The following is a 17,407-nucleotide window of genomic DNA, read 5'->3' as shown; positions in this document are numbered from 1 at the left end:
GGAGGATTGCATGGTTTACATCAGCCTTGAATGCTTAGGGTCACCATGTCTCAAAAAGTAAAAAAGGGCTACAGATATTGCTAGTGGTAAACCTGTAAATAGTCCCTAGATGCAACCCCAATCAGAAAACAAAATCTCACTGAGTGTGAATACTTTTACCTATTAAGTAGTGATACTTTCTCATCTAAAACTAAATAAATAAAATCGGGAAGCAGAGAGGTTTGAGTTAATATTCTTAAGCTTACAAAGGAAGGTCCTTGGGGCCCATTTTTTTTTTCACGAGTCCCATATTTTCCAGATATGGGTTTGAATGGTAGGTTATCATTCCTGAGAAGGAAGCCTAGAGAAGTAGGAGGAAGATGTAGTTGTTTTCCAGGAGTTTCCCAGGTCAGGGGCAGCATTGAATTTTCCTCCCAAACTACTATGGAACATGCAGACTGTTACTTCTCCACTGTTCCAGTATTGTGTTTAACATGTTTAAATCCACTTTGCTTCACTTTCTTATCACAACAGTCAATTTGAACTCTGTTTAAAACATATATGGTGCACATGTCCCCCCTATATCAGGAGCCCTCTGTTATTTCACTTCATCAAAGCCAGGCCAGGCATATGTGACTGATAGACCCAACCTGATCTTTTATTAAAATTGGGAGCCATCTTGCCACAAAGCCGTGAAAAGATAATTTCGGCTTTACTATAAATTACTGCAAATTCTGAACCTGCTTGGAATGCCTGCCCGTGCATGCCTGGCTCTCTGACCAGATAGCAGCCCTCTCTGAAACTTAGAGACACCTCATAAATATTGGCCTTCCCTGGCCAGACAACGACACTCTCTGAGGCTCTAATGGTCCTCATAAATTCTGATGTTGGGGCCAGCAAAAAATGTAAACTACCATTAGTGTGATGCTTGTCAGAGTTCTGTTATCTGTAACCCCCCTTTGTGTAACTTTCTGGGCTATAAAGCTGGGCTGTAGGAAAGGTGGGGGGGCTGTCTTGTTCCCGCCGTTTTGGGAGGGAGAAGCAGCCTGGCCGGTCGAAATAATAAGCTTGCTTTAATTTGGTTTTAATTGGAGTCAGTGGTCTTTTCTTGCATCCTGGTCTAACAGTGACCTGCGGGATTCAAAAGGTTTTCTTTTTGGTAAGTGGACATCAGATTGTCTTGGTATCTTAGATTCCCATTGCAGATGTTTCTGGGTCATTAGAAGAAGTGAACCCTGCTTTGTTTTCATTCCATCTGGATGCTCCACTATCTATAGATACACAAAAGTTAATAAAATGCACATTCATTGCCCCAAAGAATGAAGTAAGTCTAAAAGAACAGAATAATTAGAAGAGACTCAATCTCTAAAATGCCATGGAAAGTCTGCTGAAATACTTACTATGTCATTTAGTTTTGATTTGGCCACAGACATCACAGCAGTGATGATATGTCCTTTTATATTGATTGATACTTTTTACCAACTTGTTCTATTTGTTCTTCAACTCTTTTAACCTTATTTGCTTTGTATAAATGCTGTCTGCCACATTTTCCCTATAATGTTATATGACTTTGTCTTTGTCTTTAGGTGTTTTGGTAGGATTTTCTAAATAATCTACATAAATCATCATATTTGATACAAAAACTCTTCTTTCTTAATAATTTTTCTTCATGGCCTGCTTTGGGTAAAGCAGCCTCTGCCTGTCTTTTGTTTAATAGAGACACTGTCTTTATTAACAGAGCTCCTGAAGCAGACCACAATCCCGTAGGCTTTAATTTTATTCTACCTGCAGCTCACAATCATAATCTCATAACATCTTGCATTTTCCATGAAAGAAATAAGAATTATATCTTTCCAAGTGTGTGAAAATTATAATGTCTTCTTCAAAATAAATTTTTAGTAACAGGGACAACATGAAGAATGTAAAAGATTCAGTAACTGTGGCTCTTATTTTATTCCCTATCCTTAAAGGTGTCTATCTCAATGCCTTTTAAGACAGCATTCATCCAAAATTGATTTATGTTTTAGAACCAGGAATATATGTCATATTTACATTTACATGAAAATTTGTCTGTTTTTTCAATGTATAAAGATGGCATATCTACTTATGTATACATGAAACATAAATAAATATCATTTGATCAATCTGATCCTGTTTCTATTTAACATTTTTCAATTAGTCCTCTCATTAATAATCACTGTCCTGCTCTGAAAATTCTAACGCTAACACTTTATGTTGACTTTAAAGCTCCCCGTGCTTTTTTTTTTTTTTTTTTTTTTGAATTACAGGTCAAATAGACTTGGGTAAAAATTGAGTTCTGCCATTTACTGGGTGTTTGACAAATTGTCATTAAAGATGAATACCAGTACTACTATCACATTCTTTTGGTTTTCTTCATTAAGACCTGAAAAACTCTTAGTGAGAAGTATATATTTGCAATGATCTGTGAATGATCAAATGGTCAGTGTGCTATTAATTTACCTATTCTTATTTCAGATTGGAATTACTAGATTGGAATTACTGCTACATTTTCAGAAAACCAGCTCATATTTTAGTGAATCTCTGATTCATGACTGTGTATTTGAAAATTTAGAATTACCCTTCTTACTCACCAGAACATTCTCCTTTGAGAAATAATTGATCTTATGATACATAAAATCACAATTAAAAAATATATTCTTGTGTTGATACCTTAATTTTACATTTTATTTTATAAAATTGGAGTATATAAACTTTTTGTGGACTTATAATACTCTTTCCTCAGAATTAGAGAATATCACTGTTACAAAGTATTTTCTTGAGTAATTAAAGTCACTTGAGAACCAGTTCTACTAACTCTTATATCATCTTCAGTCAACTTAGAAGTTCTGTGAATGGTCAATTGGTCAGTGTGCTATTAATTTACCTATTCTTGTTTCAGGAACTGTTGACATTCAGGGATGTGGCCATTGATTTCTCTCAAGAGGAATGGGAATGCCTGGAGCCTGCTCAGAGGAATTTATACAGAGATGTGATGCTAGAGACCTACAGAAACCTGGTCTTCTTGGGTAAGCAGAGCTTCCTTTCAGTGATATGGAATGATGTGGCCTACATGTCAAAATCCAATTTCTTCCCTTTATGGTACCAGAATAGAAGCATCAATACTCTCAGTGATAATTCCAACAGTTAGTTCATTTTGCAATGAACACATTGCCTCTAAGCTGTATTTGGACACCCTCCCCTGGTACAAAGGAAAGAGCCCTGAGCTATGTACCCAGCTGGGCAGAAATTCATGAAACAGAGGACACAATTGAGAGGTCCAAGGCAAGGAGGAAGCCAAATACAAATGTTGGTGGAAAAGTTATTATGCCATAGAAATGGTCTTCCAGGAGCTTAGGTTTATTTCTCGTGCTGTCCTAGAAGGACACATACTGCCCTGTGTTGAACATGGTTTCCTTTTTAGTCTCCTCCTTCTCCTCCGTGGATGTCTATGCTGAGTCAAATCAACAGCCCAAGCACTCCCCTTTGCCTGGGAGGTCAGCATGATCTGACGGCATTTTCATCATTTGATGTGTCTATCAGAAATCTGTGCACATTTCTGGAGACCTCGAGGTAAATCCATTTTAATATATTAGTATCATACAGCAGTGTATCTGATATCACTTAAGTATTTATTAATTAAAATTCCCATATCAAAACTCATTAAAAATACTTATAAAGAATATTCTGTGGAATTTTTGTGCCATAGAGTGAATGTCAGTGATTCACAGTGGCTGTTCATTTTGGTTATATGGTCACAGGGGATAACTACAATTATATAAAAGGGTTTGCAAAATAATCCATCCATGGTTATTCAGAATTTTGTTGGTTAAATTTTTTCTTTTTTTCTTTGCTGTAGTTCATTTTATAGGTTAGATTTCAAGTTATAGTATAGGTTTCTTCACATCAGTTAATGTTTCCATTTTTTTTAAACCTACATTTTATAGTTCGATGGCCATCTCCAATATTTCACAAATTAGGGCAGTGTAAGATGAAATTAAGTTATGCCTGATTCTTGTTTCCATTGTAAATACAATTATATTAGCTTCTGTTATTTTATTTTATTTTGTTTCTATTGCCAGTAAAATTACATTTGAGATAAAATATATTGTATCTCAAAAGTTTTTGTTTTAAAGTATGTTGCACATATGATAATTATTTCTCGTCACTTTTGTGTGTACTATTCATATACACCTTTGACTTCACATTGCATCTTTAGATTTAGTCTCTGGTAATCTGCATACAGTTGTCATTTTTTAAATAAGTTTCCTCTGCTTCTTTTAATTCTTTTCCCTTCTTTTTAAATTGGGTTATCTTGTGGTTCATGAATTGTTATCATGACATTATTTGATTCCTCTTTCAATTCCCTTAATTCTATGAGTATTTTGTCATTTGCTTTGATATTTTACAAAAATAATTTTAATCTTACAGTAGGTTTTTAACTGGCAACAAATTAACTTCAATTTCATAAAAAATTCAGTATATTTATGTGTCCTTTGAAAATTATGTTATTGATGGCACAGTTATTTTTATATTCCATACATATTTAGAGTTTATGATGATTTTTATGTTTTTATATTTCAAACTCTATTGAAAAAGTAAGTGTTTTATGACCCATCATTCCCATAAAATTAAATTCTATATTGGTATATGAATTTTGTAGCACCTACCATGAAAGCTTTAAAATTTCATATGACTTGTGTTGCTGTGCACATTTGTTTTATTTTTCAAATGGGATGATTCACTTTAGTATTTTTTGAAGGAGAGGTCAAGTAGTTATAAATGACTGCATTTACACATATTTAAATCTTTATTTTTACTCACATAAAATATAGTATTTATTTTTTAAAATATTTTATTTTGTAGTTATAGTTGGATACAATACCTTTATTTTGTTTATTTATTTTTATGTGGTGCTCAAGACCAAACCCAGGGCCTCATACGTGCTAGGCGAGCACTCTACCACTGAGCCACAATCCCAGCCCGACATGAAAATATAGTATTTCTGATTATAGTATTATCAGTTGGTAATTTTGTTGTTTTCCCTTTTGATGCTATTCCTCAGTTCCTTTCTGTATTGCAAAGTTTCTTTCTTTTTTTTTTATTGGTTGTTCAAAACCTTACAAAGCTCTTGACATATCATATTTCATATATTAGCTTCAAATGAGTTATGAACTCCCATTTTTATCCCACATACAGATTGCAGAATCACATCGGTTACACATTCACATTTTTACATAATGCCATACTAGTAACTGTTGTATTCTGCTACCTTTCTTATCTTCTACTATCCCCCCTCCCCTCCCCTCCCATCTTCTCTCTCTATCCCATCTACTGTAATTCATTTCTCTCCTTGTTTATTTTCCCATTCCCAACACAACCTCTTATATGTAATTTTATATAACAATGAGGGTCTCCCTCCATTTCCATGCAATTCCCCTTTTCTCTCCCTTTCCGTTCTACCTCATGTCTCTGTTTAATGTTAATCATTTCATCCTGCTCTTCCTCCCTGCTCTATTCTTAGTTGCTCTCATTATATCAAAGAAGACATTTGGTATTTGTTTTTTAGGGATTGGCTAGCTTCACTAAGCATAATCTGCTCTAGTGCGATCCATTTCCCTGCAAATTCCATGATTTTGTCATTTTTTAGTGCTGTGTAATACTCCATGGTGTATAGATGCCACATTTTTTTAATCCATTCATCTATTGAAGGGCATCTGGGTTGGTTCCACAGTCTAGCTATTGTGAATTGTGCTGCTGTGAACATCGATGTGGCAGTATCCCTGTAGTACGCTCTTTTAAGGTCTTCAGGGAATAGTCCGAGAAGGGCAATAGCTGGGTCAAATGGTGGTTCCATTCCCAGCTTTCCCAGGAATCTCCATACTGCTTTCCAAATTGGCCGAACCAATTTGCAGTCCCACCAGCAATGTACAAGAGTACCTTTTTCCCCACATCCTCTCCAGCAATTGTTGTTGTTTGACTTCATAATGGCTGCCAATCTTACTGGAGTGAGATGGAATCTTAAGGTGGTTTTGATTTGTATTTCTCTGACTGCTAGAGATGGTGAGCATTTTTTCATGTACTTGTTGATTGATTGTATGTCCTCCTCTGAGAAGTGTCTGTTTAGGTCCTTGTCCCATTTGTTGATTGGGTTATTTGTTATCTTATTGTCTAATTTTTTGAGTTCTTTGTATATTCTGGATATTAGGGCTCTATCTGAAGTGTGAGGAGTAAAAATTTGTTCCCAGGATGTAGGCTCCCTATTTACCTCTCTTATTGTTTCTCTTGCTGTGAAAAAAACTTTTTAGTTTAAGTAAGTCCCATTTGTTGATTCTTGCTATTAACTCTTGTGGTATGGGTGTCCCATTAAGGAATTTGGAGCCCAACCCCACAATATGTAGATCGGAGCCAACTTTTTCTTCTATCAGACGCAGTCTCTGATTTGATATCAAGGTCCTTGATCCATTTTGAGTTAACTTTTGTGTTATAGTGAGAGAAGGGGGTTCTGTTTCATTTTGTTGCATATGGATTTCCAGTTTTCCCAGCACCATTTGTTGAAGATGCTATCCTTCCTCCATTGCATGCTTTTAGCCCCTTTATCAGATATAAGATAGTTGTAACTTTGTGGATTAGTCTCTGTGTCCTCTATTCTGTACCATTGGTCCACACGCCTGTTTTGGTACCAGTACTATGCTGTTTTTGTTACCATTGCTCTGTAATATAGTTTGAAATCTGGTATCACTATTCCGCCTGATTCACACTTCCTTCTTAGAATTGCTTTTGCTATTCTGGGTCTTTTATTTTTCCATATGAATTTCATGATTGCTTTCTCTATTTCTACAAGAAATGCCATTGGGATTTTGATTGGCATTACATTAAACCTATAGAGAACTTTTGGTAAAATCCCCATTTTGATGATGTTAGTTCTGCCTATCCATGAACAGGGTATATTTTTCCATCTTCTAAGATCTTCTTCTATTTCTCTCTTTAGGGTTCTGTAGTTTTCATTGTATAAATCTTTCACCTCTTTTGTTAGGTTGATTCCCAAGTATTTTATTTTTTTTGAGGATATTGTGAATGGAGTGTTTTTCCTCATTTCCATTTCAGAAGTTTTGTCGCTGATATACAGAAATGTCTTTGATTTATGCGTGTTGATTTTATATCCTGCCACTTTGCTGAATTCATTTATTAGTTCTAGTAGTTTTTTTTGTAGACCCTTTTGGGTCTTCTAGGTATATAATCATGTCATCCGCAAATAGTGATAATTTAAGTTCTTCTTTTCCAATTTTTATGCCTTTAATTTCTTTCGTCTGTCTAATTGCTCTGGCCAGTGTTTCGAGAACTATATTGAATAGAAGTGGTGATAGAGGGCATCCCTGACTTGTTCCATATTTTAGAGGGAATGCCTTCAATTTTTCTCCATTCAGAATGATGCTAGCCTGAGACTTAGCATAGATAGCTTTTACAATGTCAAGGTAAGTTCCTGTTATCCCTAGTTTTTCTAATGTTTTGAACATAAAGGGATGCTGTACTTTGTTGAATGCTTTTTCTGCGTCTATCGAGATGATCATATGGTTCTTATCTTTAAGTCTATTGATGTGGTGAATAACATTTATTGATTTCCGTATATTGAACCATTCTTGCAACCCAGGGATGAATCCTACTTGATCATGGTGCACATTTTTTTTGATGTGCCTTTGTATCCGATTCGCCAGAATTTTATTGAGGATTTTTGCATCTAGGTTCATCAGAGATATTGGTCTGTATTTTTCTTTCTTTGAGGTGTCTTTGTCTGGTTTCAGAATCAGGGTGATGTTGGCCTCATAGAATGAATTTGGAAGAGCTCCCTCTTTTTCTATTTCCTGAAATAACTTGAAAAGTATTGGTATTAATTCTTCTTGAAAGGTTTTGTAAAACTCCGCTGTATACCTATCCGGTCCTGGGCTTTTCTTGGTTGGTAGTCTTTTGGTTGCTTCTTCAATTTCATCCATTGATATTGGTCTGTTCAAATTGTGTGTATCCTCCTGACTCAGTCTGGGCAAATCATATGTCTTAAGAAATTTATCGATGTCTTCACTATCTTCTATTTTATTGGAATATAGGTTTTCAAAATAATTTCTAATTGTCTTCTATATTTGTGTAGCATCTGTTGTGATATTGCCTTTTTCATCCCGTATGTTAGTAATTTGAGTTCTCTCTCTTCTTCTCTTCGTTAGCATGGCTAAGGGTCTGTCAGTCTTATTTATTTTTTCGAAGAACCAACTTTTAGTTTTGTTAATTTTTTCAATAGTTTCTTTTGTTTCAATTTCGTTGATTTCCGCTCTGATTTTAATTATTTCTTGCCTTCTGCTACATTTGCTGTTGTTTTACTCTTCCTTTTCTAGGGCTTTGAGATGAAGTGTGAGCTCATTTATTTGTTGGTTTTTCCTTTTTTTGAGGAATGACCTCCAGCTGATGAATTTCCCTCTTAAAACTGTTTTCATTGTGTCCCATAGATTCCGATAAGTTGTGTCTTTATTTTCATTTATCTCTAAGAATTTTTTGATTTCCTCTTTTATGTCTTCTGTAACCCCTTGATCATTCAGTAACATATTGTTCATTTTCCATGTGATATAGGATTTTCCCTTCCTCTTTTATCATTGTTTTCCAGTATCATTCCATTATGATCAGATAAAATGCATGGTATTATCTCCACCTCTTTATATTTACTGAGGGTTGCCCTATGGCATAATATATGGTCTATTTTTAAGAAGGATCCATGTGCTGCTGAGAAAAAAGTATATCCACTTGATGATGGTTGATATATTCTATATATGTCAGTTAAGTCTAGGTTATTGATTGTGATATTGAGTTCTGTAGTTTCTTTATTCAACTTTTGTTTGGAGGCTCTGTCCAATGGTGAGAGAGGTGTGTTGAAGTCACCCATAATTATTGTGTTGTGGTCTATTTCATTCTTAAACTTGAGGAGAATTTGTTTTATGAACGTCGCAGCACCATTATTTGGTGCATAAATATTGATAATTGTTATATCTTGTTGGTGAATGGTTCCTTTTAACAATATATAATGTCCTTCCTTATCTCTTTGGATTAACTTAGTCTTGATGTCGATTTTATTCTATATGAGGATGGCCACCCCTGCTTGCTTGTGAGGACCATGTGCATGGTATATTTTTTCCCAGCCTTTCACCTTCAGCCTGTGTATGTCATTTCCAGTCAGATGTGTCTCCTGGAGGCAGCATATTGTTGGATTTGTTTTTTTAATCCATGTTACCAGCCTATGTCGCTTTATTGGAGAGTTTAAACCATTAACGTTTAGAGTTACTATTGATATATGGTTTGTACTTCCAGCCATGTTTGATTATTTATCTCTTTTTTTTCTTTTTTTTTAAAAATTTAGTTTGTTTCTCCATGATTAGCTTTCCCTCCTCCATCTGTCTTTACTGAGGTACTTCCCACTTGGCTTTGGTTATTGTTTTTCATTTCTTCCTTGTGTAGTGTTTTGCTCAAGATGCTTTGCAATGCTGGTTTTCTGGCTGCAAATTCTTTCAGCTTTTGTTTATCATGAAAGATTTTTATTTCGTTGTCATACCTGAAGCTTAATTTTGCTGGATACAGAATTCTTGGTTGGCATCCATTGTCTTTCAGTGTTTGAAATACATTGTTCCAGGATCTTCTCACTTTCAGCGTCTGTGATGAAAAATCCGTTGTTAACCTTATTGGTTTACCCGTGAATGTAATCTGCCTCCTTTCTCTTGTAGCTTTTAATATTTTCTCTTTGTTCTGTATATTGGATATCTTCATAACAATGTGTCTTGGCGTTGGTCTACTGTGATTTTGTATGCTCGGTGTCCTGTATGCATCTACAATTTGTATATCTGTTTCCTTTTTTATTTCTGGAAAGTTTTCTGTAATTATTTCATGTAGCAGGTTACTCATTCCCTTGGTTTGAATCTCTGTACCTTCCTCTATCCCGATGACTCTTAAATTTGTTTTTTTTTATGTTATCACATATCTGTTGGATGTTTCTCTCGTGATTTTTAACCAGCCTTTCTGAGTTGGCTAGACTCTCTTCAAGATGATATATTTTGTCTTCATTATCTGACGTTCTGGCTTCTACTTGCTCCACTCTATTAGTGATACTCTCATTTGAGTTTTTAATTTGGTTTATAATTTTCTTCATTTCTAAGATTATTATTTGATTCTTTTTTAGAATCTCTATCTCCTGATAAAGATGCTTAACTTCTTCTTTTATCTGTTTATGTAATTCTTTCTCAATGTGTTCTTTTGCTGCTTGAATTTGCTGCTCGTATCCTGTTTAAGGTTCCATTCCATCTGTCTAAGTTATTCCTTGAGTTCTTTATATGACCATTTTTCTGATGACTCTATATCCTCCTGAATATTTAGGCTGTCCTGCATTGTTTGTACTCCTTTTCTTCCTTGCTTTTTCATGCTGCGCATGTTGCTTCTTGTTCTGTTTTACTGCTGAGTTACTGTTTACTCCTATAAATTTATTTGATGCATGAGTGGATCCCTTGCTGCCGGAAGTCCTGTATTGCAAAGTTTCCATTTCATCTCACTCCAGTCAGAATGGCAGCTATTAAGAATATAAACAACAGTAGTGCTGGTGAGGATGTGGGGGAAAAAGCACACTCGTACACTGCTGGTGGGATTGCAAAATGGTGCAGCCAATATGGAAAGCAGTGTGGAGATTCCTTGGAAAACTGGGAATGGAACCACCTTTTGACCCAGCTATCCCATTCCTTGGTCTAGACCCAAAGGACTTTAAAACAGCATACTACACAATTCACAATAGCTAAACTGTGGAACCAACCTAGATGCCCTTCAGTAGATGAATGGATAAAGAAAATGTGGTAAATATACACAATAGTATATTACTCAGCAATAAAAGAGAATGAAATCATGGCATTTGCAGGTAAATGGATGGAGTTGAAGAATATACTGCTATGTGAAATTAGCCAATCCCCAAAAAACAAATGCCAAATGTTTTCTCTGATATAAGACACTGATTCATAGTGAGGTTGAGAGGGGGGACATGGGAAGATTAGAAAAACCATAGGACAAAGAGGAGGGAGAGGAAGGGAGGGGACAAGGGTGTAGGAAAGATGGTGTAATGAGATGGACATCTTTACTCTAAGTACATGTACAAAGACATGGATGGTGTGAATATACTTTGTATATAACCAGAAATATGAAAAAATGTGCTTTATGTGCCGCAGTCTGGCTGGGCACATATCACGAGCCACTCAAGCATGAACAAACTTTATTTCCGAACTCTCGTGAACGCCACCCACACGGCCTTCTCCAGGACACACCACACACAAACCGAAACTCTCTCCACTGGAACTTCACCAACCAACGTGAACTCTCCAGGAATCCCCATGAAAGCTCAACTGAAACTCAACGGGAACTCTGTGAGAACTCAAAAGTACTGGCAAAATGCTAGGCGCCATCCCAACTCGGCTGTGGCTCTTGACATTTATGTGTAATATGAACTATAATGCATTCTGTTTTCATATATAGCAAATTAGAATAAAAAATTTAAAAAAAGAAATTGACTATTGACTATATTGAAATTATATTCAAGTACCCTTTTTAGTTACACAGTTTTCTTTTGGTTCTCTGAAGATTCTCTCTTTGTGAATGTTGAAAAATTAAGTGTAATGCACTTTGAGTCTTTTTGTTTTTTTTTCCTACTTAGGAACATTGAACTTCTTTGATTTATTTTTTTGCTCATATTTATCATTTCTCAGGCTGTTAAAATTGATACTGGAGATTGAATTCAGTTGCTTTTTCACTGCCCTTTGCCTTAGCCTTTTTCATTTTTAATTTCTGATAGTCTCACTAAGTTGCTGGGGCTGGCCTCAAACTTGTGATCTTTCTGCCTCAGCCTCCCAAGTTGCTAGGATTACAGTTGTGTAAAAACCCTCCCCCACCACTCTCTCAGACACTATTTCTTAAGAAAGTCTTCAAGTACACTAGTTTTGCTTGTTTGTAGTAATAATTTTTGTCTGGATTTTATTCAGTTTTCTGTGCTCTGGTTTAGTTCACTAGACTTATATACTACATGCCAAATCATGGCATTTGCAGGTAAATGGACGGAGTTGAAGAATGTACTGTATTTGAACTTGGGATCTCTTTTATTGCTGAGTAATATACTATTGTGGATATTTAGCACATTTTCTTTATCCATTCATCTAATGAAGGGCATCTAGGTTGGTTCCACAGTTTAGCTATTATGAATTGTGTAGTATGCTGTAGTATAAGTAGTATAAGTCTAGTGACTATACTAGTCTTATACTTAGATTATTTAGGTTCCTTGTGTAATTCATAATTCCTACATTCCCAATGTTCAATTCCTTGTGTTTCATTTTACCCCTGATTAATCAAGTGTTCATTTTTCTTTGCATACCATACTATTTTTGATCTGTCCATATAAAAGCCAGCCTATAGCAAATTAATAGTCATTTTGGCAAACAATATGGATGTTAGTAAAGAACTGAAAAACAGGAAGCACTGTGCCACATGCTTGAAATTCTAGGTAATTGGGAGGACTTGCAAGAGTCGTGTCACACCATGTCTCAAAATAAACAATTTTAAAGGGGTTTGTGTTGTAAGTCAGTGCTGCAACACTCTTGGGCTTAATCTTAAGCACCACACATAAAAAGTTAGGAGTAGAATGCCCCTGTGATCCAGAAAAGCAAGTTCTAAACAGGTAACCAAAAGAGATTAAGTCAGCATGTTGCAGAGAGAGCTCCACTACTGCTTCAGTGCAGACACTGTTCACAGTACTCAAGACATGGACTCCACCTATGTGCCCCTCTGGGGTTGGATGGGTAAAAAATATGATATTTATGCACAATGAATTAATAATAGAAAAGAGATATCTTGTCAAGTGAAGTGACATGGGATAAATATGCAGAGCTTTTGCATTACATGAAATAAGGAAGTCACAGAAAGTAATTTGCAGCCTCTTCTGACTCACATGTGGAACTCACAAGTGCAGAGAGTAAAGTGGTTACTAGCTCCTGTGTATTAGGAGTGTTGGTCAAAAACTGAAATACATTATTTTAAAGGATATAAGAAATATTGATCCCAGAAACACTTAAATATTGAGCCACATCCCAAGCCCTTTTATTATTTTTTATTTTGTTACAGGGTCTCACTAAGTTACTTACAGCCTCAGTAATTTGCTGAGGCTGTATTTGAACTTGGGATCCTCCTGCCTCAGTCTCCTGAGTTGTGAGGATTCAGGCTTGTACCACCACACTAGCTAATGTACTATATTCTTGATGAATGCTAAGAGAATGAATGCAATGTTTTCTAAGTAGTAAAATGATGATTATATAAAATAACAAAATGTTTTTTAGCTAGATTTAGTCATTTCACCATGTATTTATATTTTCAAATACCTTGAAATACTTGGTAAATACATGCCATTTTATTTGTCAATGAAATGAATCCATGAATAACCAAAATTATAAAACTTAAAAAGCAAGTCATTTGTCTTGGTCTCCATGTGTTGACTTCATCCAGGTAATACTGACACAGGGTGTGTTGTGTGTGTGTGTGTTTATGATTAAAAAGATTAGCCCATTTTTCTCCTTAGACACCATAGGTTCTTTGTCCCTGTAGAATATCTGTGTTATGGTCATTCAAAATCTGCTATAGACAGGTCTTTCTCATGGTAGACAGACAGTGGTTTTCAGACAATCCCCAAGAAAACCAGAAATGTTCACATTTTACATTTTCCTTTTTCTATTGAGGGAGAAGAAGGGAGTTGGTAGCTTTTCCCTAATTGTACAATGGTGCATTCTAGAGGAGGAAGTCCAGGAGTGGATAAAAATAACACACTTTCCTTTCCTCTGTTATATTACTCTTTAACTATATACTCCTCTTGGACACTGTGAATTCTCAGATGATTTGGATAATTCTCACAAAGTAAATTTGTCTGTCCATTGTTATTTAGCTCATATGTTTATGGAGTAATTATGGTCTTTGATGTACTATTCTGCCACCACATTGATGTCCTGACAGCTATAATTTCATGTTATATTTTTAAAGTATATTCTCAGTCTAATATGTAAAATAATTATTATTTTCATTTTTTTAGACATGACTTCTCATCATACCCAGGAAATTTTACCAGAACCCATCAGAGAACATTTATTTAAAAAAGTGATAAAGAGAAGATATGGAAATTGTGACCTTGACTATTTACAACAAAAGAAAATACAGAACACTGTAGATAACAGTGAAGGTCAGAAATCATATTATGAAGGACAAGACCAATTAATAGTGACTGTCCTTAATACTATCAATAGTCCTCAAGAACATTCAATAGCTCAGAAGAGTATTCAATTTATAACTGAAGGACAAGTTTCTCAAAGTGTTGATTTTGAAAATTTCTTTACAAACTGTTCATTATTCTGCAGTGAACAAAGAATTCCTTCTTGGGCCCAAACATACACTTTTAATGATGGTGGAAAGGCCCCTATATACTCCATACTACTTAATCAAAATTCAGATTTAGATTTCGGCAATGTGTGCAACACATGTAATGAAACAAGCAACACTTTTAGCCAGGTCTCTACACTAAGCAATTACCAGTGTCCTTATGTTGGAGAAAAAAAGTATGAATGTAGCAAAACACAGAAGAACTCTAGCTTTGGTTGCAATAAAAGAGAACATAAGTGTGGCCATTGTGCACAGAACCTTTACAGAGATGACAAATGTGGGAACATCCTTCTTCAGTGCTCAAAGCACCATAGGAGTACTCAGAACCAAGAGGTGCCTTGCAAATGTGAGGAATGTGAGAGAGCTTCTCACTCAACTGCAAGCCTTCCTCAATACAGTGGAGCTCATCCTGGAAGGGAGCCCCCCAAATTTAAGGAATGTATTCAAGCAGGGAGTTCCACACCACTTTCTAAACATCACAGGTACCATAGTGATCAACACTACAAATGTGAAGAATGTGGCAAATCCTTTAATAATTGCTCAACCATTTCTAAACACCTGAGATGGCATAGTAGTGAGAAACCCTACAAATGTCAAGAATGTGAAAAAAAATTTAAGAATTTTTCAACTCTTACTCAACAACAAAGGATTCATATGGGAGAAAAGCCCCACATATGTGAAGAATGTGGCAAAGGTTTTACTAAAAGAAGACAACTTACTCAACACCAGAGAATTCATAGTGGAGAGAAGCCCTATAAATGTGAAATTTGTGGCAAAGCTTTTAATAAAAGATCACATGTTACTCAACACCAGAGTACTCATACTGGAGAGAAACCCTACAAATGTGAAGAATGTGGGAAAGGATTTACTCAAAGAGCATATTTTACTCTACACTACAGTATTCATACTGGAGAGAAGCCCTACAAATGTAAAGAATGTGGGAAAGGGTATACTCAAAGAGCAGGTCTTACTCAACACCAAAGAATTCACAGTGGAGAGAAGCCCTACAAATGTGAAGAATGTGGGAAAGGATTTACTCAAAGACCAAGTCTTATTCGACACCAGAGTATTCATACTGTAGAGAAGCCGTACAAATGTCATAAATGTGGGAAAGAATTTACTCAAAGAGTACATCTTACTCTACACCACAGTATTCATACTGGAGAGAAGCCCTACAAATGTAAGGAATGTAGCAAAGCTTTTAGGTGTAATTCATTGCTTACACGACACCAGATAATTCATACTGGAGAGAAGCCCTACAAATGTGAAGAATGTGGGAGAGGATATACTCAAAGAGCACACCTTACTCAACATCAGAGAATTCATACTGGAGAGAAACCCTACAAATGTGAAGAATGTGGGAAAGGATTTACTCAAAGACCAAGCCTGACTCTACACCAGAGTACTCATATGGTAGAAAAGCCCTATAAATGTGAAGAATGTGGGAAAGGATTTACTCAAAGAGCTAACCTCACTCTACACCAGCGTATTCATACTATAGAGAAGCCCTACAAATGTAAGGAATGTGGCAAAGCTTTTAGGTGTAATTCATTGCTTTCTCGACACCAGAAAATTCATACTGGAGAGAAGCCCTACAAATGTAAAGAATGTGGGAAAGATTTTATTCAAAGTTCACACCTTACTCAACACCAGAAAATTCACACTGGAGAGAAGCCTTACAAATGTGAAGAATGTGGGAAAGGATTTATTCGAAGAGCAGATGTTACTCGACACCAGAGTATTCATACTGTAGTGAAGCCCTACAAATGTAATAAATGTGGGAAAGCTTTTAGGTATAAATCAAGCCTTACCCAGCACCAGAGAATTCATAATGCAGAGATTCAATGTTAAGAATGTGGGAAAGGTTTTAATCAAAGAGTATGGCTTATTCTTCACCAGACTAATCATAACAGGGAGAGGTAATGCAAGTGTAAAAACTGTTGCATACCTTTTAGCAATTGCTCAGGCTTATCACTGGAGAATTCATAGTGTATAGAAACCCTAACAATGTAAATACTGTGCCCAAGTCTTTACTCAAATTTCAAATTTTCCTTAACATCAGAAACCTGATACCTATAGGGGATGTAGAAAGACATTTGCCTGAAATATATGCCTTAAAAAATAGCAAAATATCAATAGTGAAGAAAACACCTTAAGGAATATGAAAAAATATAGCAAAGCTTTTATCTGTACCTTGATTCTTGATGTATGTGAGAGGGGAAATGAGGAATTGCCTTTAACTTTTGCTTAAAATTTGTTAAGCATCCTTACCTGCTGGGGTAGAAATAAAGAAATTCTCACAAGTATCATAAAATAGTGTAGAACTCTTGTCTCTGGAAGGAGGTAAATTTATTGTAAATCAAAGATTTCTCAATATTTTCACTTTTGAAAACTGGAGGAAACAATTGTAACTTAAATTCATTTATCAGAAGATGACTTGTTCCTGAGAGTTGTTAATCTATAATTTCAACTATTTACAGTGGATTTTGAAATACTTTATTCACATTATTATGAATTTTGTCACAAAATAAAAGTAAAATTTGTTAATGTATTAGTATTGTTAGGTATTTACTCGTGGTAGTATGTCACAGGTATTACAGTGTTCTTCTTTACTAAAAGTTCTGTGCAACAGATAGTAAAAACATATGTTATAGTTAAACCTTCATCCTGGGGTTTCATAAACTGACTTCCAGACCACTCACGTATAGTCAAATCAAACCTTTATTGAAGCTCACCGGTGGCCGCTGACCAGAACTTAAAGCTATTCCCCTGACCAGCCCAAACAATTGCAAGGGCACTCCTTATAAGCCTGAAAACCTCAAAAGGGATGTTTGGGGGTCTAGCCAAGGCAAGCAAGCCAGGTTACAGAGGCGGGAGAGTACAGTCAAGCGGCTGGAAACCTAACCAATCTCAGTTAACCCAGTCACTCCAGTCA

The 17,407-nt window shown here is 35.7% G+C and overlaps 1 protein-coding gene across 1 annotated transcript in view; it reads left to right on the top strand.

The window, feature by feature from the left end:
• The window catches only part of LOC143379913 (uncharacterized), a 38,230-nt gene extending 21,287 nt beyond the window's left edge, over positions 1-16,943 (top strand). The window contains exons 2-3 of the mRNA XM_076832654.2: positions 2,900-3,026; positions 14,129-16,943. Coding sequence (XP_076688769.2) covers positions 2,900-3,026; positions 14,129-16,323 — 2,322 coding nt within the window. The 3' untranslated portion in view covers positions 16,324-16,943. The remainder of the gene's footprint in view (positions 1-2,899; positions 3,027-14,128) is intronic.
• Positions 16,944-17,407: the final 464 nt, after the last annotated feature.

This window comes from Callospermophilus lateralis, chromosome 14 (assembly GCF_048772815.1).
Source record: "Callospermophilus lateralis isolate mCalLat2 chromosome 14, mCalLat2.hap1, whole genome shotgun sequence".
NCBI lineage: Eukaryota > Metazoa > Chordata > Mammalia > Rodentia > Sciuridae > Callospermophilus > Callospermophilus lateralis.
The sequence above is the reverse complement of the archived record's forward strand: the minus strand, read 5'-3'. Positions and strand labels throughout refer to the sequence as shown.